Source organism: Pseudonaja textilis, chromosome 4 (genome assembly GCF_049901715.1).
Source record: "Pseudonaja textilis isolate UNSWEBS1 chromosome 4, rPseTex1.2, whole genome shotgun sequence".
Lineage (NCBI taxonomy): Eukaryota > Metazoa > Chordata > Lepidosauria > Squamata > Elapidae > Pseudonaja > Pseudonaja textilis.
The window spans coordinates 18219452-18241185 of NC_141993.1; the positions used below are offsets into that span (position 1 = coordinate 18219452).

Genomic DNA, 21734 nt, shown 5'->3' on the forward strand with positions numbered 1-21734 from the left:
CATGTGATCATTGTTTGTAACCTTCCTAGTTGGCTTCCAACAAGCCAAGTCAATGGGGGAACTCAGATTTACTAAATGACCGCATGATTCACTCAACAACTACAGTGATTCACTTAACAACTGCAGCAAGAAAGGTGTAAAATGAGACAAAACTCGCTTAACAACTGCTTTGCTTAGCAATGGAAATTTGGGGTTCAAACGTGGTCCTACCTATATAACGTTAAGAATTTACCAAGAGTTACCATGGCCACTGCTGGCATTGAAATCAGAGAATGTCTATCACATATCTATTATAAGTCTTTCAGAAAAGTTTCTAAAACTTGAATGGGCCTGCAAGTTACATACCACACATTCACCCCTTACACAGATGCTGTAGGGGTCTCTGTAGGTGCACCTGGTACCATCGTGAACAGCCTGATTCATAAATACCACATCCCCAGTTTTCTCAGACTGGCAAATCAGTTCACATTTCTGGGCATCTGCAGAAGAAAAAAAATACATGGAAAAGATTGGTTCTATGCTCTGGTAATTGAGATGCAAAGTGGGACTCAATATTTTGTTTTATTTTTATTTATTTGATTTTTATTTATTTGATTTGTCAATCGCTTACAAAATAATAGGTATAAGTATAAACATGAGTAAGAAAACAGAAAATAGGTACAATTAAATGGGGAGAACAGGACAGGGACAGGAGGCACTATGGTGCACTTATGCACGCCCCTTAATATTTACAATTCAACTTCCTGGGAATCAAGGAAACCAATCTGATGGTTTCTTCCTCCTATTAATCCTCCCTTCTTTTCGAAGAGAACAACGATCCTACAGCCTAAACCAGGATCTTGGCAACTTTAGAACCTATGGAACTCAAGTCCCAGAATTCTGGGAGTTGAAATCCACAAGCCTTAAAGTTGCTAAGGTTGGACATCCTTGGCCTAAATGGGTGCTTATGCAACTGGAACCCCTGGATCAGAGAAACAAAAATAATCTTCAATAAATATATTTGCAGATAACCGATCAATGCCATTGCTTTGCCATGGGTTGAAGCGTCTTATTTCTATACGTTCTACACAATTTCTATACCTTCATAAAAGCTTTGACCAGAAGGGATTGACAAGTTACATTATTTCATTCATAGAAGAATAGCCGTGCATCAAAGTTGGTGATGGCAAGTCATTCCACGGTGATTATTGATGCAATATTAACCCTGTTTGGATCATTGTTCTCAAATATTAGCAAAGAGTACTCAGAACACACAGAGAGTGAATTTTATGTCCAGACCTCTTACCTCAAGGGGAAAAAAAATCACACAACAATAAGAGGAGAATTAACTAGCCTGGTCCCTCGTCTGATTCCTTGTGGACAAGATAGTCTTCTGCATAGGATTCTTCACAGTTACCAATCTGGACAAGACACTGATCAAAAGGGCATTTGGATATGGTGGGGTAGTGACATCTCATGGAGAAGGCACCAAAGTGAATGTAACCTACTTCACAATCCCTGCAGTAACAGCTATTTAACAAGAACAAGTAAATGAGTTTCTCTGGATTTAAAGAACGGTTGAAATTTACTCATTGCTCTTTCTGGGCTGGAGTGGCTGTAGAGATAAGGTTGGTTTTTTTTACTGTAAATATAAGGTTAAAAGCATTAGGATCCTTGTTTCTATTGTTCAGAAAGAAGTAGTAGTCAAAGCTGTAGGGAAATAAAGAAAGATTGCGTCATCTGTGCCCTGATGACATCACCTGGTTGGTAATGAAATATCTGCAAGAAAGCCACCAAGCTCAGAGAGCACCAGAGATCTCACAGTTCAATCCAGAGCTACAAACAGTCTCTTCTATCAAAGAAATATTTCCCTGCTCTTTGAAACATCTTGCTACCAGAGGTAAAATCTGTCCCCACCCTTAAAATCTGGCTCTGTTGATTGGCCTGGGTACTTGAGGAAGAAGCTGTAACCTGGAGGTGGTTGGTGCAATGACAGAGAAGACACTATCTCTGCCGTGAACCTGTGGGGTTTTTTTTCCAATTCGTATTTAAAAACATTGCCATTTTAATTCATTTTCATATTTTATAATTGTTTTTTATATCCACAGTGAGAGCATTGCCGTATATATTTGTTTGTATTGTTCCAATGGTTTTGATGTTTTGTCATGCATGCCGCCCAGAGTTACCGCTTGAGATGAGCAGTTATCAGAAATCTATAAATAAATAAATACATTTACCCTCAGGATGCTCGTAGGGGAGCCAAGTGTGTTTAGAGTTTTCATGAGTGTAATAAGAGTTCCGCTTGGAACACTGCTGAGCACGAAAATCCTCATAGGGACCTTGGCATTCTTCGGCATTGCAAACCTGATATTCATACATGGCACCTGGACACTGGCGGCCACCATAAGCTGGGCTGGAAAAGAAGCAAAGAGTTAATTAAGGGCCAGAGTTCTCACATTCTGCAACCCAAGGCAAGCAGGAAAGGTATTCGGTTTCATTCATTTTAATCCTTTCTTGTCATGCCCTTGTTGGAGTCTGATTCCGAGGGGGAGACTGAGCAGCTGACAGGGAGTGGGAGTGTGGCTCCGGTGGCTGTGGAAGAAACAGGGGAAGGGCACAGTCCAGTTGGGCATCCAGAGGAAGACCCAGGACCATCCCCTCTTCATCCTAGGGCACACAGGGAAGAATGGAGAAGGGAGCAACGTGGCTTAATGGAGAGGAAAGGGCCCTGATCCCTGTCATTATTTGCAACTGGAAGAACAGGATATAAGAAGGGCGTTTGCACACAGCACCTTGCTGGAAGCAAAGTATGCATTATCTTTCTCAAGGCTTATCTGGGTTTTGGCGTCCTCCCAATTGCGGGTGCTGTGTTTGGAAGTCTGCAATTTATCATCCTGGCCTGTCATGTTAATTACTTCAATGTGGTTTGTGTTGGTTTTTTAAAATTTCTAATTATCTTTACTTTGAGTTCGGACTGCATTTCTTCCCTTCATAGACTGTTTTTGGAAGAATTTGATCTCCAGCCAAGGATAACTGGACATTGGGGGCCAAGTTGGAGGCGTTAAAGGGAATTTATTCTACTTTTGTGACTTCGTTATTTTTGTGTCCTGCCCCGGGTCATCACATTTCTATTGTTGGTTTATATAAATGAATAAAAATTATATTCAGGGGTCTCAAACTGGTGCCCTGCAGGCCGATAAGTCACACGCAGGCCACACCCACCCCAGCTCCGTGAATGGGAAAAACATCACGAAACGTCACGAAACGTCACGTGATGGCAGTGTGACATGGTGAGTTTGACACCTGTGTTCTACATTGTTATATTCTTTTTTAAAAAAATCTTAAAACAGGCATACAATGCATGTAAATGCAGTATTAAAAACTGTCAAAACATTTGCAAATAAAGCATATTTACTATTAAAGATAAGCTCTAAGACAATACAGGTAATCTTCAGGTTACAATGAGGCTTAGCCTGATTCATCCTCAGATCGTGCTCTGACTAAAGAGGACAAATAGAACTGATTAATCATAATCAGAATATAGCATATTAATGAACATTTACTCTAAATTTCCTGGTGGATACATCTATCACTGAGGATAGAATAGGACCTCCTGGTGTGGAACTAACTAATGAAAATCTGTTGTTCTTTGAACATTTGCTCTGAATGAGGAACAGAAGAACCACTGTAATATGATGCCCAAGAGGAATGAGATAGAATGATGGGATTAATCTTGAGAAAGATCTTTGCTGATAATTAAGACTGGCTTAGTTAAGAAGCCACTTTCCAGCTCTAGTTTTATATTAGCTGTACATCGTTTATGTATGTGCACCCACAAAAATGCACAATATTTACAGACCTAATTTTGTTAGAATTTGACATTTGACATTGACATTGTACCAAAAGGCCATAAGGGGAAGAGAGATTATTCTTATATTTTAGCATTTTTTAATTGCTCTATGATTTTTTAGCATAAAATAATTTCATTATTGTTGGCTATATTAAAATCTGAAATGAGAAGATGATAAGCCACCTGGGAAAGCCAAGAGAAATCATCAAAAAGCAAAATTTAGAATATTTTGGACATGTAAGGCAACACCCAGAAAAATATGGCGTGCTTCGCTTAATCCTCCAGGGAAAGATTGAAGGCAAATGAAGTCCAGGCAGAAGAAGAACATCATGGCTTCAAAATCTAAGGGACTGGTTTGGATAAAACTCAACAGCCCTTTTTTGTGCGGCTGTTGATAAAAATAGGATTGTCAACATGATCACCAACGTCCAATGACAGATATGGCACAAGAAGAAGATATTGGGGGAAAAGCCAGTTTGGTGTAGCAATTAGGGCACCAGGTGAGAAACTGGGAGGCCATAAGTTCTAGTTTCACATTAGGCACAAAGCCTTATGGGTGACCTTAGGCCAGTCACTTCTTCTGAGCCCCTAGGAAGCAGGCAGTGGCAACCTACTTCCAAAATCTTGCCCTGAAAATCGCAGAGACTTATCCAGGAAGTTGTCCCATTGACTCAAAGGCACACCCACACCCGCACAAGTTCAGGGAACTATAGAGTTACTCTGCTAAATAGGGTAGGTGCTCTTGAACACCTTTATCCCACGGAAAACCAGACTTACGGTGGTCTGTTGCAGTTCCTGCTGCGGGAACGCACCCCACCCCCACATGTTCTGGAGCAGGAACCAAATTTGGACCAGGAACTCCAGCTGCCATCCTGGCTGTAAGGTTGTTCTGAAGTCTTCCAGATGCAGTGACCCTTGAAACACCACTGGAACAGGAGAAGAAATAAGGGTTACCTGAACACCTGCCTCTTCATATCTGTCCAGTGTTAGTGAGGAGAACTGTTCTAACGCCACAGAAGCACCCAGCTTTACAATAGGGTTCGGAATCTGTTCCTCCCACTTTCATTGGTCAGGCAGACAGGGATGACTGTGGAGCAATAAAAAAAGGTCTCAGGGGGGGCCTGGGTGGCACAAAGATAGGCATGAAAAAAAACCTTATCACTTCTAGAGCACCAACTCTGAATCTTGGCACAATCCGACAACATGCTGACTCCTATCCTTACCTTAGTTTCCCACACACACACACACACCACCTGTATTTTCAGTGGGAAAACCAAAAGGATGTCATGGGAAGACATTAAACCAGGAGACTTAAGACTTGTGGACTTCCATTCCCAGAATTCCGCAGCCAGCATGGCTGACTGCGGAATTCTGGGAATGGAAGTCCACAAGTCTTAAAGTTGCCAAGTTTGGAGAGCCCTGCATTAAACCTTCACGTGTATCTTCCATGAACGTAGCGAACACAAAGTACAAACAGCAAACAGCCATAGGTTAAAAGGCAACAATCATTTTTTTTTCCCTACTCACCAGGAGGTGTAACCTGAAGCATTTTAGTGTTGCAGGGAATATCAAGGAAAACCCATCAGTGTAAAATAAAATGTGCAAAGTGCTAGGAAAATGTGCAAAATGGTTGAACGTGAGACTTCAATCATTGTTTATTTATGAGCCGTGATGGCGCAGTGGTTAGAATGCAGTACTGCAGGCTAACTCTGCCCAAAGCCAGCAGTTCAATTCTGACCGGCTCAAGGTTGACTCAGCCTTCCATCCTTCCGAAGTGTGTAAAATGAGGACCCAGATTGTTGGGGGCAATATGCTGACTCTGTAAAGAGGCTTAGGCAGGGCTGTGAAGAACTGTGGAGCAGTACTTAGTGCTATTGACATTGGTATGCATACCCCATCCAACTGTCTCAGGCGCTCAAAAATTAAATTAACGCCTAATTAATTACAGCAACTCTAATTGCACAAAATGCCAGAATAGGAATGGCAGAAGTTAAATTCACATCTGTGAGAAATATCAAGCTTGGGAAAGGCTATAAGAAAAGTAAGGATATTAATCTTTTGACTACAGGAGTAACTTCTGGGGATCCTGTGACTTTAGTCACAACTCCAGCATCTTTCCTCCCTCCTCACAATATTTTTGCATCCAACTGGGAGTGGAGGCTGCTCACTCATTTTAAAATTTATTTGAAACCTGGACCTTGATATATATGGGTATGTGAATCGCACTAGCAAACAAATTTAACTAATCAACTTAACTGGTTAAATCTGAAAACAATTAGTTATTAATCAATTCATCAAAAATAATAACAAAGATTGCTATTTAATTATTTGATCAATTTATTTCCTTCCCCTTTCTCTTTCGCCCTTTTGACGTGACACTTAGCAATTGGGTTGCTATTCCCAACTGTTCCTAAATGAGGACCACTTGTATGGTCAATTTTTTCCCCAAAGTTTTTTTATTTTTATATTACATATGTATCAATGTGTGAACAATATGACACCTGGGTGTTTTACATTTTACATCGAATAACATATTCATAATCATGTTAACTATTTTTTCCCATAGTCTTATTTCATTCTAGCATTAAAAGAAAAGAAATATGCGTATGAGATAAAGGACAAAAAATGTATAACATTGTCTATTTTGGCCCGTAAGACATACAGTATGTCCGTCTGTCTGTCCATATATGGATGTAAAACTGTTCGGGCTCCTGCTAAAATGTGACTGACATCCCACTCAACAGCGGACATACTTGATTGCAGAAAATACGACTTCAACAACAGAGTGGTCAATGCCTAGAATGCACTACCCGTCTCCTGTTGTTACATCCTCTAACCCCCACTCCTTTCACCTCAAACTAGCCTCTATTGACCTCACCCCATTCTTAAGAGGTCTGTAAGGGGCGTGCATAAGTGCACCATCGTGCCTACCGTCCCTGTCTTATTGTCCCCATTTGTACCTATTTCCTGTATTTTACTCATGTTTACACTTCTACCTATTATCTTGTGAGCGATTGACAAATCAAATAAATAAAATACCTGGCCCAAAGCACACTCCGTTCCATCCAAAGGTGGCCCTTTCTTCGTTTTACAGAAATAAGGGTTATCTGGATGGCTGCACCACAGCTGTTTGCAAGGGTCAAAAGTTCTGAACTGAAAAGGAGAAAGACCACATAAAGCTCGTTATCCTTTCTCCATTTAAACAAAGTGCACTTTGCTTTGAACAATATCTTATCCTTTAATGTAGTGCAGTTTAAGCTCTACATTGTTACAGGGTTTTTAAAAAAAAAAGAAATGGTGTGTGCACCCACTAAAGAATAATCTCATAAATTAAGGATTTATTAAAGTTTTCTGTTGTCTGCTAATTGCACAACTCCTGATCCAATAAGTTTGACATACATTCACATTGAAGAGAGTTCAGCATAGATTTTTCCAACCGCATTTGCCTCATTCAAAGCAAGATCTTATTTCTTCATCTCAAAAGCTCACGACTTCTCCAACTTGAGCTCAACCCCTGGTGACTTCAAAGATACTCTCCTATATGATGTATCATGGCCCTCTTTAAGGATTTTTTTTTACTATTATTTTCCAATATAGCCAGCCTCTGCCAGGGGAGGGGGGGGGAATAGAATGGGAGAATGGCTAAATATATCATGACATTATCCTCATTTTAAAAAGCACAATTTAGGATCCTATCCAACAGAATTTGCATTCTGATGTCATTGCACATATATAGCCATTTTGGGGTGCTTTTGTTTGCTGCAGATTCTTATGAGACTCACCTCACTCACATCTTTTTTTAAAAAGTGTAACCCTCAAAAACATTATTTGTTATTTTAACTTGCAGCTTTATGGATAGAAAATATCAGCTCATCCCCAAAATCAGATTTTCGCTGTTTTAAGTTTATGAGGGGCTACCACAAAGAAGAGGTGTGTGTGTGTGTCAAGCTATTCTCCAAAGCACCTGAAGGCAGAAGAAGAAACAATGGATGGCAACTAATCAAGGAGAGAAGCAACCTAGAACTAAGGAGGAATTTCCTATAAGTGAGAACAATTAACCAGGCCCTATAACAAATTGAATCTTCTCTGTCTTTTATTTTCATCGTTAGCCTGTCCATCTCTATACAATCTATTATTTTTTTTATAAACATGCCTTCCAGTGGAACCCTTTTTTCCTTCCCGAGTTGTACGTACGAAATCCTTGCAGTTGTTAATATATGTAACATATGATGCCTGGTATGAGTGGTTTAGAAATAAAAAGAAAATAAAATGGCAATTAGGAAAAGAATGAGGGAATATGTAAATATACCATGGAGAAGATTGAGATGTAAGGATAAAAGATATTGATTTATAGTAAGAGTAAGATGTAATGGTAAAGGAATAAGTAAATACATATACTGAAAAATGTGAGGAGATGCAAAAGATGTCTTGATGTTGGTAACCATGTATAAAGTTTTATTTTATGTTTTTAAAATTTGGGAAAAACTTAATAAAATTTAATTAAAATAAAAAATAAAAAAGAGAACAATTAACCAGTGGAACGGCTTGCCTTCAGAAGTTGTGGATGCTTCATCACTGGAGGCTTTTAAGGAGAGACTGGACAGCCACTTGTCTGAAATAGTATAGGGTCTCCTTCCTGAGCAAGGGAGCTAACAGCCTTGGTGGCGCAGTGGTTAGAATGCAGTACTGCAGGCTACTTCTGCTGACTGCCGGCTGCCTGCAGTTTGGCAGATCGAATCCCACCCGGCTCAAGGTTGACTCAGCCTTCCATCGTTCCAAGGTGAGTCAAATGAGAACCCAAATTGTTGGTGGCAATAGGCTGACTCTGTAAACTGCTTAGAGAGCACTATAAAGCATTATATAAGTCTAAGTGCTATTGCTGTTGAGCAGGAGGCTGCTTGGACTCGAAGTCCTCCAAGATCCCTTCCGTCTCTATGATTCTATATTCTGCACATAAGCTTCCCATCATGCTATCATGAAAAAAACTACTCCAGAGGCTGAAGGGATTCTGTGGAACTGAATGGAATAGGTCAGCAGCAGCTGCAGGACATGGCAAGGGGACAAAATCTGAGGCAAAGCCGCCAGTGGGCTGAAGCCAACATGTGATTCATTAAGAAAAGAAACTCTAGGAATTAACAGGAGGAAGAAGAAACGATCCCCAACAACAACATTTCCATACTCACAGCTGTGCATGTTTTGTATCCCACACCAAAGTCAAAGCGGCATTGCTCATCCATAGTGTAATCAATTCCGGGCAATTCTGGGAGCCTGGGCCAGTCCTGCATAAAAGGGTCATCTAAGAGACAGTCGTAAGAACTGCAGCATGGGGGGAAAAAAACACATAAGAGATTCTGCATTAAAGATTAAATGTTCCTTGCAGATTCATTCAGCTGCTCCAAAAATCCTGGCACTCTTGAAGTTTCCTTTTTATTCTCCTGATCAGAAATTTATTTCACCCTATTTCTGCATTAGATTGTATATATTTTCTTATTATCCACAAGAAACTCCATACTTATGCACTGTATGCATCCATAATTTCTATGGGCATGTTTTCCCCATTATTCTTAAATAGATTGTCTGAGCTGCAAGACTACATCACAATTTTAAGAAAGTTGATTCCTAAGGAATCAGCCGACACAAAAACAAGTTTCGGAATAAATCATAAGTGGCATTTTTCTCAAACCCCAATATTCAAGGGTTTTTTGTATCAGAATCGGTCATCCTGTTGGTTCTGTCAATTATAATAATGCCTTTTTGTTTCAACTGTATTCTTTCTACCCATTAATTTATCCTATACAAAATGAAAGAATGATTTCAAAGCAAAAAAAAAAAAAAGTTAAACTTATTGTATGAGGGGTCCTTGGTGTTCTCTGTGCTTGGTTGATTTCTTGCATGGATTTCATTACCCAAAATAGGTTCCCCAGTAAACTTGTTACCTAGTTTGAGTAACGAAATGCCTGCAAGAAAACAACCAAGCTCAGAGAACACCAAGGACCCCTCATGTCAACCCTGAGCTACAAATAGTCTCCTTTATTAGTAAACTTACTATATATAACGGTTCAACTCCTGCTTGCTACATCGGGACCAGTGATAACGGTGAAATGCGGCCTGCACCAGTGGTGCCATAATACTGCCCATGCCAGTCTCATCAGCACATTGGTTACCTTGGCCATCATGTTCCATACCTAACCTGTTAAAAAAAAAAGTGGTTGTCATGCCCCTGATAGAGTCCGACTCTGAGGGAGAGGAGAAACAGCTGACAGGGAGTGGAAGTGTGGCTCCGGAGGTTGTGGAGGAGGCTGGAGAAGGGCAGAGGCCAGCTGGGCAGTCAGGGGAAGAACCAGGCCCATCCCCTCTTCATTCTAGGACATGTAGGGAGGAACGGAGAAGGAAACAACTTGGCTTACGAGAGAGGAAGCGGCCATGATCCTCCTCACTGGTTGCAGCTGGGGAGACCAGTATATAAGAGAGACGATTACAACACAGCATTGCCAGAAGCAAAGCATGTGTTATTTTGGGCTGAAGTTATCTTGGTTGGCGTCCTTCCAACAGGCTGTGCCTTGTTATCTCCTTGAATTTGGTAATTACTTATCCTGTTCTATTGTGAAAAATTCATCATTGTAGTTTGTTTGATTTTTTATTTCACCTCTGTCTGCTCATTAGGTTCGGACTGTATTGCTTTCTTTTGAAGACTATTTTTGAGTACGTTTTATCTCCAACTGAGAATTATTGAACAGCGGGGCCAAGTTGGAGGCATTAAAGGACATTTATTTATGTTTTGGATTTTGTTACATTTGTGTTACACTCCGGGTCATCACAGAGATGCTGCAATTATTGGTTGTGCCTTTGGCATGTTTAAAGTTGTATACTTGAAAAGTAGATGATAGTATCATGAGAGAGAGAAAAAGGGATAAACACGTGCTGACCCACGATTGATGAATCGCTATTGATGAATCGCTATTTATTATATTATTAATTTCCTAGGCTTGCACAGCTATCTGGAGCATACTAACACTATAGACTGGATGATAATCAAAATATCAACAATTGTACAGTATTTCGTGAAATCTATGAAACACTAAATCATGAAACGGTGCCAGCATTCTGAATACCACTGAGTATCCCAATATGTTCATCACCGTGTGGTCTGAACTGCGTACGACTGTTTTTGCTATTAATATAACCAGGTCTGCTTCGCTCATTAAAAGAGAGGAAATGGGCCTACCGCGCCAAACACATGTCAGTCAATAACAATGAGAGCAAGTCAGTTGGTATCATCTACATATTAAGGAAGAGTTGATACAACATGAAGACATTTCTCTCCAATCCACTGCCTTCTAAACAGCGAATACAGGTAATCTTCAACTTACAACAGTTCATTTAGTGACTGTTCAAAATTACAGGGGCACTGAAAAAAAATGACTTAGGACCATTTTTCACACTTATACGGTCATTGCAGTACCCTCATGGTCACGTGATCAAAATTCAGGTGCTTGGCAACGGATTCGTGTTTTTGACAGCTGCAGTGTCCCAAGGTCATGTGATCAGCTTTTGCAACATTCTGACAAGACAAGTCAATGGGGAAACCATTCACTTAATAACCATGTTATTCACTTAACAAATGCAACAATACCCTTAACTATAGCAAGAAAAAGTCATAAAATGGGACAAACAAATGTTTCACTTAGCAATGTAAATTTTGGGCTCATTGTGGTCATAACACGAGGACTACCTGTAACTGTGGATGACATCTACTGAAAGATTTCTGACCCAACGAAAGTCAAAAACTCACACTCATCCTCCGAGAATGTTCTCACAGGTATGAGTTGCATAATCAAAGTCCCACTGCTGAGTTTTCAACCCATCACAGTCAATGTATTACACAGGCTGTGCAGGTCCCACGAAATCGGCAATGTACAATTTCCCTTACTTGATTTCAGAGCCCTGGGAGAAATTGTTTACGGAGAGGTCAAGTCAAGGTTTTCTAAGTACCCTTGAGACTGAATGCTTAATAGCTTTTTCTACAGCTTTGCATGAGAAGCAAACTTTAGCAGCCAGAAGTTGACTTTGACAGCCAGAAGCTGACTTCAATGGTTACAGATTTTTGAAGAAGGTTTCCTGCTGTTACATTAATCTGAAAAATTTTAAAAGCAGCTGGAACTCGAGACATCCTGTGTTCTACTACAGCTCCCTCACAAAGGTGCTGAGCACAGCACAAAACACTGTGGGCTGTTCCCTGATACCACTAGATGACATCACTAGAGCCCGTTGCCTAGAAGAGTGAGGAAAATCCTCAGGGACAACTCACATCCCGGTCAGCACTTCTTCACTCTCCTACCATTGGATAGGAGATATAGAAGCATAGCCAGTCGCACCAACAGGCTGAAGAACGGTTTCTACCCGTGGGCTGTCAGACTCCTGAATGGAAAATAACTTCATGTCAACATAGTATGATAGACTTGCAGGGCTGGTGCGTTGTGCAAAAAGATCACATAGTGTAATAAGATTGGGATTGGGTTAGGGACTTCTGTCCTCACTGTGTGTTGTGTTGGGGGGAGGGTGCACGAAGGGAGACTCAGCCAATTTCATTGTATACATGTTGTACTCTGACAATAAAGGTAATAATTATAACTCCTACCTTCAAAATGAGACTATAGAGCACTGCACACCAGAACAACTAGACACAAGGACAGTTTTTCCCTGAAAGCCATCACTCTGTTAAACAAATAATTCCCTCAATACTGTCCAACTATTACAAAGTCTGCACTACTATTACTATTAATCTTCTCATCACTCCTTATTGCCCATCCCCTCCTACTTGTGACTGTATGATTATAACTTTGTCGCTTGTATCCTTACAATTTATATTGACTGCCTCCTAGTATGACTGGATTGCTTACTGTACCCTATGACTATTATTAAGTGTTGTACCTTATGATTCCTGACTCTTGACAAATGTATCTTTTCTTTTATGTACACTGAGAGTATTTACACCAAGACAAATTCCTTGTGTGTCCAATCACACTTGGCCAATAAGGAATTCTATTCTATAATAATAAAGAAGTAACAACCCACAACAAAGACCCCGGACAACTAAAGAACAACTTTCTCCAGTCACTTACACATGTCCTGTCTCATGGGCAACTACAAAGGCTGAAGAAAATCCATCTTCATGGTTAAGAGTGCAGCTACGCAGAGGGTGGCACATGCCAGTGACAGGAGCATAGCCTGAAATAAGTAGAGAGTCAAAAAGGGAGGGAAAGAGAGAGGGGGAAAAATGAAAAAGGACATATAAGAAAAAAGGAATTAACCAAATGATAAATGGCTTAAATCTAAGGACACGCTTATTACTGTATCATTCCCTTCCCCCCAAATTTAATCTAATAGCAAGAAAAATATCAACCGCTACCTTCTTGCCTCCAAGTTATACCTAGCTAAATATAGAGCACCAATTAAGTAGTTTGACCTTCAAAGGACTTGTCGCCAGTTTGGATTCTGGAGCCCCAGGCAGGAAGCAAAAAAGCAGAAAGCTCACTAGCTCTTTTATGGACCAACATGTATGGCTGTGAGGTACATTCAGGTTGAGGTGTCACAAGCTGTGTAAGCTTACAATAGGAAAGAAATCTAGGCCTATTGGCAAGGAAAAAGGATAGTATGCATACAAATGACTTTTGTATCTGTCCCTTCACATTTTCACACAGGCAGGGAAAAAGAAATAAATATTGTACACCAATGTTTCTTATATTACTCATTCCATGCCTGATTTTTCTTTTTTTTTTCTTGAGATGTTTAACATCGCAAAATAGCATTTCCCAGTTGGGTGATTCCAAATATGTTGATTATGTTGACTTGAGAACTGTTAGAATAGAGGTTGCAGTATATTTAGTATGAGATTTGGACTTAAGAGGCCAGGAGAATTTGTAGCATTACGATGTAAGACTTGATTTGAATCTGTTCTATTAAATATGCATGAAATCTTCATATGCAATGTTGAACTCTAACAGAGTCATTATAGTACATATTGCATTAAATTCAAATATATACAACAGGTAGTATTGTATTGCAATTGCGAATGGTCTCTTTTTTAAAAGAATCAAACAACTGTAATGACATATGACTTTTTTCCAAATCTTATCTGCAATTGGTCAATCTACTACTTATGATTGGAACTAGGAAGTAGATCTCAGAGCTCTGTTTTTTTTTAAAAAAAACCTAGGTCCCATCAATCTAAAGCAAAACTTAGGAATCCCTGTTCTGTAACATATCAATATTAAAAACAATATCTATAATTCAGAAAATTAGACATAACCTATGGTTTTGGTTATTCCCTTTATTGTGATTTTAGATACTCCGTTATTTTAATTTGAATCTTGAAACTGTTTGTAAAGGCAGAAAAATCTAGAAAACAGCATATGTGGAAAATGCTGGCAAAACTATTGGTAGGCGGTACAACAAATGCCATTAAGGAAGAGGCATATGCCAAAGGACTTTGCCAAATATCTCCTTTGGTGAAGGATTTTGGTGAATTGTCGAGAGGGTAGAGAAGACTGAGTTTGCTATTAAGTCACCCTGCTTTTCATTTCCAAGAACAAAATGGCAAATGTGTTAATGTTACACTCCTCATTTTTTCCATGATGTAATGTTAATAGCCTTCACCATTCAGGCAATATTTTAAAATATGACTGCCATTTATTCTCTGTTCTGTTCCTCCCTCAAGGCAATTAAGAGAGTCTCTACAAAGTCAATGTACATGAACAATCTGTACTCTGAAAAGTCTGCATTTCCAGAATTCTCAACCAACAGACCAATACACTAAGCCAGGAGTCTTCAAATTTGGCAAGTTTAAGACTTGTAGACTTCAACTCCGAGAATTCCTGAGCTAACATGACTGGAGGAGGAATTCTAGGAGTTGAAGTCCACAAGTCTTAAAGCTGTCAAGTTTGAAGACTCCTGCACTAAGCGATAACAAGCAGTGGAAGGCTGGCTGGAGTTTAAAAAAAAAAATTGAAAGGAGATGGTAAAGAAATATATATTTTCCCCTCCGTATAATAAATGACTGTATCATATACCATTCCCAAGCACTACATTCCACATAACAGAGGTCTCCATCTTTTTGTAAACAGAGTTGGAAAGTCAGATAGCATTGTCAATAAAAATTCTATAATTTTTTTGCACATTGCAAATGTCTTGGCTAGATGTTTCTTGCAGTCCCTTCAAACTCTGTAATTCTATGATTCTATAAAACTTGATTTTTATCACCTGTCTGAAAAATCAAAGAGTAGTTCTAAAGGAATTAGGAGGAATTATTAAGCATACAGAAGCACAGGACTGTCTTTTGGGTTAAAACTGTTGCAAGTATAAACAGGCAATTTCCCCCTTTTTTGCTTCAGAAACCACAATTTTATAAACAACACAAGAAGGCAAAATAATATACTGATGCCTGCAGTGTTCTTGAAACCCAAATGTAATTGTCTTTTGCAAAACTTTTAGAATCCTGATGGAAAACCACCAGGAAACAACAGAGCTATGGATCAGATTGGAAAATAAAATTTTGAAAAGTCCTTGAAGAAGGCAATAGTGAGCCAATTCCAGATCGTTATTCAGAAAGCAATATGAATGAATGCATCTAGTCACCACTTTGGCTTTAAAACTTTTAAAGTTTTAAAAGTTTTAAAGTTTAAAACTTTTAAAGTTTCAAACTTACTCACTTCTACAAAGGCTTGGGTCAAATAAAAGGGCCTTTCCAGTGGTATCCACCAAACTGCACATATCTGATTGAGGTAAATACAGTACCTTGCATACCTGCAGGACCAAAATCTTGCCTGGTGAGGAATATAGCGTGATCGTGATATTCAGTATGTGCAGGATCCGATCGCTGTTGAGAATGAGCCCAGCGACACACCTGCTCCAGGCTTCGAGAGGGGTTCCCTCGCTCTATTAAAGTGATGGACTGAAGGGAGTAAGAAAAGACAAGATTAAGTTAGCATCTCTAACCCCGAAGCAACTTCAGGGCTGTCTTCTCCAACCAAAAGTCAACCTACCTAATTTGTCCAAGAAAAGACCGCCGCGAAGTCCCCCCATTTCCACTTCTCTGTCACATCACCTACGTTGAAGAATAGCTTCCAACTTAAAATGAAGCCATTCCAGCTTTTGCCTTTTTGGAAACATTTGAAAGCAGAGCTGTACCAGAAGGCTTACGGTAATGCACAACGCTAGAAGCAGGAATATCCACAGGGGAGGGTCAACAAAAATCAAAATGGCAGCCACAACCAGGTAGTCAAATGAAGGATTGCATTGGTGTGGCCCAACTTGATTTATTTAACAACATCCCTGCAGACATTCCATCTAGAAGGGATGAATTAAAAAAAAAATTGTTTCTGGAAATATGCCGTTTTCATTTTATGTCATAGGTAGTTCCTGTGTTTTATAACCATCAAGAACCTTGGGGATTGAAGATGGTAATAAGTCTGATAAATAAATAAAATAAACACTATAGCTAGTCTATATGTCAAATGAGACAAAAGCTTTTGGCCACCATCAAGTTCTTTAGGGGCCAAGAACAGGTGTTTGATCTTTCATCTTCATTAAGAGTCTTTGGTTTGTCCGTCTTTTCCCAATATAAATTCTACATTCAAGCAAGAATATCCTTTTAAAACAAAACAAAACAAAACTCAGCAAGTGGAAGACTAATTCCATCTTTAGTATCCTGTGATTACACATACCCACTAAGGCTGTGTTCTCTGGAAGAGTTCTTCGACGCTCCCATTTTTTCTTATTTTTGGACATCCTTTCACTAAGAGGATGATGGACAAGTACCATTTATTTATGGCAGCGGAAATGTTTGAGTTACATCACTTTAAAAAGCAGCTGTTACAAGAGGAAGAACAGGGAGAATTCTTTCACCACTATAAACTTCTTTTAAAAAATCTTTACTTCTCTCTAAAGCATAAGCAAACATTTAAATTAAATATGTGGGCAAGAGTGACACTGTGTGTATTTTACCTGTCTGTATCCCACCATGATCATTCTGACAAGGACAATATTTATGTGAACTCCCAGGGATTCATCATGGTAAATTTCATTGACCTAAAGCAAAAGAAAACATGTAAGAAACCCACAAATTACAATTATTTATGCAAAATCTTTTGGACGTGAAAGATTCCCCTCACCTCATTTGACCACACATTAACCCTGTGATTATTGCTCTCAATATCAGTTCCAGCACCAGTTTAAAAACTGGGAGACTGGGAGCTCTAGTCCTGCCTTAAGCACGAAGCCAATTGGGTGACCTTGGGCCAGTCACTCTCTCTCAGCCCTAGGAAAGAGGCAATGGCAAACCCAAAAACATTGCCAAGAAAACTGCAAAGACTTGATCCTCTCTATCCAAAATGTGAACTTTGCTGTCTTTAAAAGAGTAACCTTTCTTGTCCACATTTTGGATAGAGAAGACCATTGGTTTGAAAGAGGGGTAAAAGAGTCAATCTGTATTAGAACTGCTCTCCCTCAATGGAGAATACAACGCCACTTATCTCCTTTCTACAACACAATTCTTTCAACAGTTTCAGTCTTTTGCACTCTGATTCAGGAGACCCTGAGGGCACAGATAAACCTCCAAGTGGCCTCAATGACTCTCAGAGAGAGACCTAATAACCAGATGACTGCAAGGAATATAAAGCCTTCTAGTCATCATCTCCCCCACACCATCCAGGCACAACTAATGAAGCTTCTTGGATGAGAAGTGAAAATCTTCTTCCTCAAGGGAAAAAAAAAGAGTCCAGTTGCTTTTTGAAAAAACACCTTTGAGACAACTGTGACCTGGATGGCTGAGCATTTCCATAGACATTTAACTCTGAAATACTGTCACAACCCCCTCTATCTTAATTAATTAAATAAGCATTTCTATGTACAATCTTGCAAAAGAAAGTGTCGGAACAATGTTAATCTTTCACATACAACTAAATCACACACAACCATCCATTTAGATCAGCAGCTGAATTCTCAACTATGAGTAGTGATCTCTCTCACTCCAGAACTGCTTCCTTTATTATTCTTTTATTTCTGATTTTTTTTTTAATTTGGCAGGTCATTGACTGAACAAACAGCATTTTTCTTCTTCTTTCCTCTATTGAAACATCTAATGACATAGCAACAATTTACACAAAACATTCAAAGCACAACATCACATGTATAAATATGTTTGTTTTTCAAAATGTTATTGCAGATTACTAACATTTCTTCTCTCCTATTTTGTCAGGTGCTAAGGAAACCTTTTTTTCTTTACAATAAACAATCGGCCTTCGAGAAATAAAATGTACAAATCAGAAGAGAGAAAAAACAGGTGACATATCAACAAAACGAACGTAGTACTTGCGGATTCCCTATGGGGAGTTCATTAGCCATGAATTTCCTGCGAGAATTTTGCAAATAAAATGGTCAAAATGTGAATGGAACTTAGCCAGCTAAAGGGAAAGAATTCATCTTGGATTTTTCTGTGAGAACTCTTGTTAGACCATGACTAACAAAAAGGAGGTTTCTTAGTCACATTATTGGCACACGTGCCACAGGTAGCATTCGGAGCCATTTGTGTGGGCAGGCGAGCCCCAGCCCAACTTTCCTGCACTGCACATGCGCGCGCCTTCCAGTTGATTTTCAGCCCATTTGAGGTCTTTTCGCCCTCCCAGGGGCTTGAGAGAAGCCTCTGCAGCCTTGGGAGGCTGAAAAGCAGGCCTGTTTCGGCATTTCCGGAAGGCCCATTTTTCGGCCTCCCGAGGCTGCAGAGGCTTCTCTCAAGCCCCTGGAAGGGTGAAAACAGCCTCAAACAGGCCGAAAATCAGCTGGAAGGCGCATGCATGCAAATTGCAGGTAAGGGGTGGGGGGTGTTGTGCGTGCACACTCGGAGGGGCGGGGCACATTGCACTGTGGGTGTCAGCATGCACGCCACAACAAAAAGGTTCACCATCACTGGGATAGGGATAGGGACTAGGAAAGTGATGGCGAACCTTTTAGGCACTGAGTGCCCAAAGCGCACATGTGCATGCCCAAACTGCAAGGCGCACGGCGCGCCCCTGCGCAGGCATGACGGAGACCCAAAGACCAGCTGGCCAGTGGGAGGCGGGGCATCCCAACACTGGCAGCTCTGCACGAGGTGAGATCTTTTTCTTTCGCGAGCTTCTGTTTCGTCATTTGCAGGAAAATGCCACGGAGAAACATGGAGGAGCTGAGCTGGGGTGACAGCGCACCTGCTCATAGAGAGGGTTCTGCATGCTACTTCTGGCACGCATGCCATAGGTTCGCCCCCACTGGACTAGAAGATCTCCAAGATTCCTTCCAACTCTGTTGTTATTCCACATCCTAAACTAAGCAAACAAAGACCAGCTGCTGAGCAGTAGCAGCATTGCTAAATGAACCCCTTTCACCCTCTTTCCATACTTCGAAGCAGATTAACTGGTTGCTTGTGGATGCATCTGCTTTGAATTCAGCTGGAGGTAAAGAGAGAGTAGAAAAAACATATTTGGCTATTAGCCCTCTGCAGGAAATACTTATGCCCTTCTTCCTGCAGATAACTAGAAAGGCAGAGATACACATGTCACAAAGTCAAGTTTGTGCTGAAAGGAAAAGCTGAGTTAGAACTGAAAGAGACGAGCATTATATATCCTCCTCTGAGAATCATTAGAAGTTTACTGTGGGAAGGGAAAAGTAATCTCACTGTTGAAAGTTGAAAGTTATCAGCATTCAAAGTGCACTGACACAAATCAAATTGACTTCCTAGAAGCACTGAGGGAGATGGATTTTCCAGCACGCTTTTCTGGCATACAACCTCACAAACTTCATCAGTTGATCTTCACATTAACTGCCCGGCTGCTTGACTTCACCCTCAGCCCCAGAGGTAGTTTTGTCTGTACACTTAGGGAGAACTCCCAGAGATCCAGAGAAGAACAATCTGGAGAAGCAATTTAGACCAATTCTGCTGAGCTTTCTGGAAGATGCAACAGTCCCAGTGCTTTAAGAAGTACCCAATTTTAATCAAAACATTTCATTTTAATTTTTTTTAATTTAGTAAATTTTATTTAGTTTTCAAATTTTAAAAACATAAAATAAAACTTTATACATCATTATATCAGTGTCAAGACATCTTTTACATTTCCTTATCAAAACATTTTAAATGCTTAGCAAAGCCCCAGAAACAAGTGAGGAACTGCAGGTAACAAGGAAATGCTCTTTGACTTCTTAAAAGGCCAATATTTCATAGGAAAAGATTTTGTAAAATAAAAGCATCATTATCTTTTAAGGTAGCTTGGCAACTTTAAGTTCTGTGGACTTCAACTCCCAGAATGATGACTTCTGGGAATTGGAGCCCACACATCTTAAAGTTCAGAAAACATTGCTTTATGCTATGTTGTGCATTCCACACTTTTAAACTTCTTAAGTGGGATTTATTTTAAAAAAATAGAAATCTCTTTCAATCGTAATTGCACATTGGAATACTATGAAAAATGAATGGATGTAAAATTTAAGTTATTGACATCCATTCATTCTTCTAAAAATCTCATGAGTATGCTGTTAGGATGAAAAGCATAATAACTTAATCAAGAACTAAGATAATAAGAAAAGTTGTCCTATTTGTGATTCCTTAGTCAAAAATCTTCATCTGACTAGCAGACATGAAGTTAGTAAAATCGATACATGAAGAATCTTCAAATATTGGAATAGAAAATTCTTCACACAAATAGCATTACCTGCTCTGAAAATCCATTATCCATCATTCATTAGCTCTAATCAGAGCCAATTTAGATACAAAGTTTAATGTTGCAATAATACGTTGCATTTCCTGCACATCGAGGCATGCACAAGATTTTCACTACTCAGATAACAGTGAACAGATTTTATTGCTGCATCAATCTCACTTATTCACCCTAGATGAGGGCAAGCTAAAACATGTAATTATAAGTAAGTTTCAGGCAGCAAGTACGGACAAATATTTGAAAGGTTAAATCAAAGAGTTTCAGGGTTTTTTTAAAAAAAGAATATAGATAAGAAGTGCAACTGTATTAAAAGTGCATTAAACCGCATTTTCAGTATGAAAATATCTCCAGATGGTTTCCCCTCACAACTCCAAGGTACTTTCCAAAGCTACATTTAATAAACTACATTTCCCAACCTTTACATCATACTGATGTAAAAATGCAAATGCTACAATATTTAGTACGAGAGAATGAGAACATGGGAAAAAACTTTCAGAATCTACTTCTCCCATAAATGCTTTTTTGACATTCCCAGATTCTATCATTACCGGACAATTAAAGGCTTCCTTGTTTCCTACTCTCCTCGTTTCCAAGGTCTTTTTGTGCCTCAAGCTGTTTAAATAAATATCTGGCACAAAAGGAGAGTGACTGGGACTGAAAGAACACCGTAGAAGGAAGAGTAACTGTTTGTCCTGGAGCAGTGTTTATTGAACTCCCACCCCCCCACAGTTGTTCTTAATAATGAGAGGATGTTACCTTTAGTCCAGCTTTTCACTAGGCCAGAGGAAGATTCAACTTTGCCAAAAGCTTGATTGATGAATACCCCCAGATTAAATTTTTCCCTAAGGGAATTTAGCCCACAATTACCCCATTTGACAACCCAAATAGGAAGAAACTGAAGAGACTATGTATTGTCAACTAAAGCCTGACGCTATAATTGGATGTGCAAGAACCAGAAGGCAGCAGGGGTCTCCAATCCCTCGTCCATGGACTGGCACTAGTCGGCAGCATGCCAGCGACCGGCTCACGCAAACAAGTGAAGGTCCATCCGTGGGGATGCAGGCAACATGCAAAACTTTCTCCATGGAACCGGTCCCAGGGGCCCAAAGTTTGGCGGCCGCTGCCATAAGGAATACAGTGGAAAGTTTTGTCATCTATACAGT

The 21734-nt window shown here is 39.8% G+C and overlaps 1 protein-coding gene across 2 annotated transcripts in view; it reads right to left on the reverse strand.

The window, feature by feature from the left end:
* The window catches only part of ADAMTS14 (ADAM metallopeptidase with thrombospondin type 1 motif 14), a 74650-nt gene that overhangs the window by 26843 nt on the left and 26073 nt on the right, over positions 1–21734 (reverse strand). Inside the window, exons 5-13 of one of the 2 annotated variants that reach the window (XM_087932329.1) lie at positions 16832–16915; positions 15632–15779; positions 12952–13057; positions 9876–10019; positions 9013–9145; positions 6869–6982; positions 4607–4755; positions 2217–2392; positions 346–479 (exon numbers count right to left, since the gene is read on the reverse strand). In XM_087932329.1, coding sequence (XP_087788455.1) covers positions 346–479; positions 2217–2392; positions 4607–4755; positions 6869–6982; positions 9013–9145; positions 9876–10019; positions 12952–13057; positions 15632–15779; positions 16832–16915 — 1188 coding nt within the window. Of the gene's footprint in view, positions 1–345; positions 480–2216; positions 2393–4606; positions 4756–6868; positions 6983–9012; positions 9146–9875; positions 10020–12951; positions 13058–15622; positions 15780–16831; positions 16916–21734 lie in introns of both variants that reach the window. The other variant, XM_026713493.2, reaches the window with a different exon arrangement.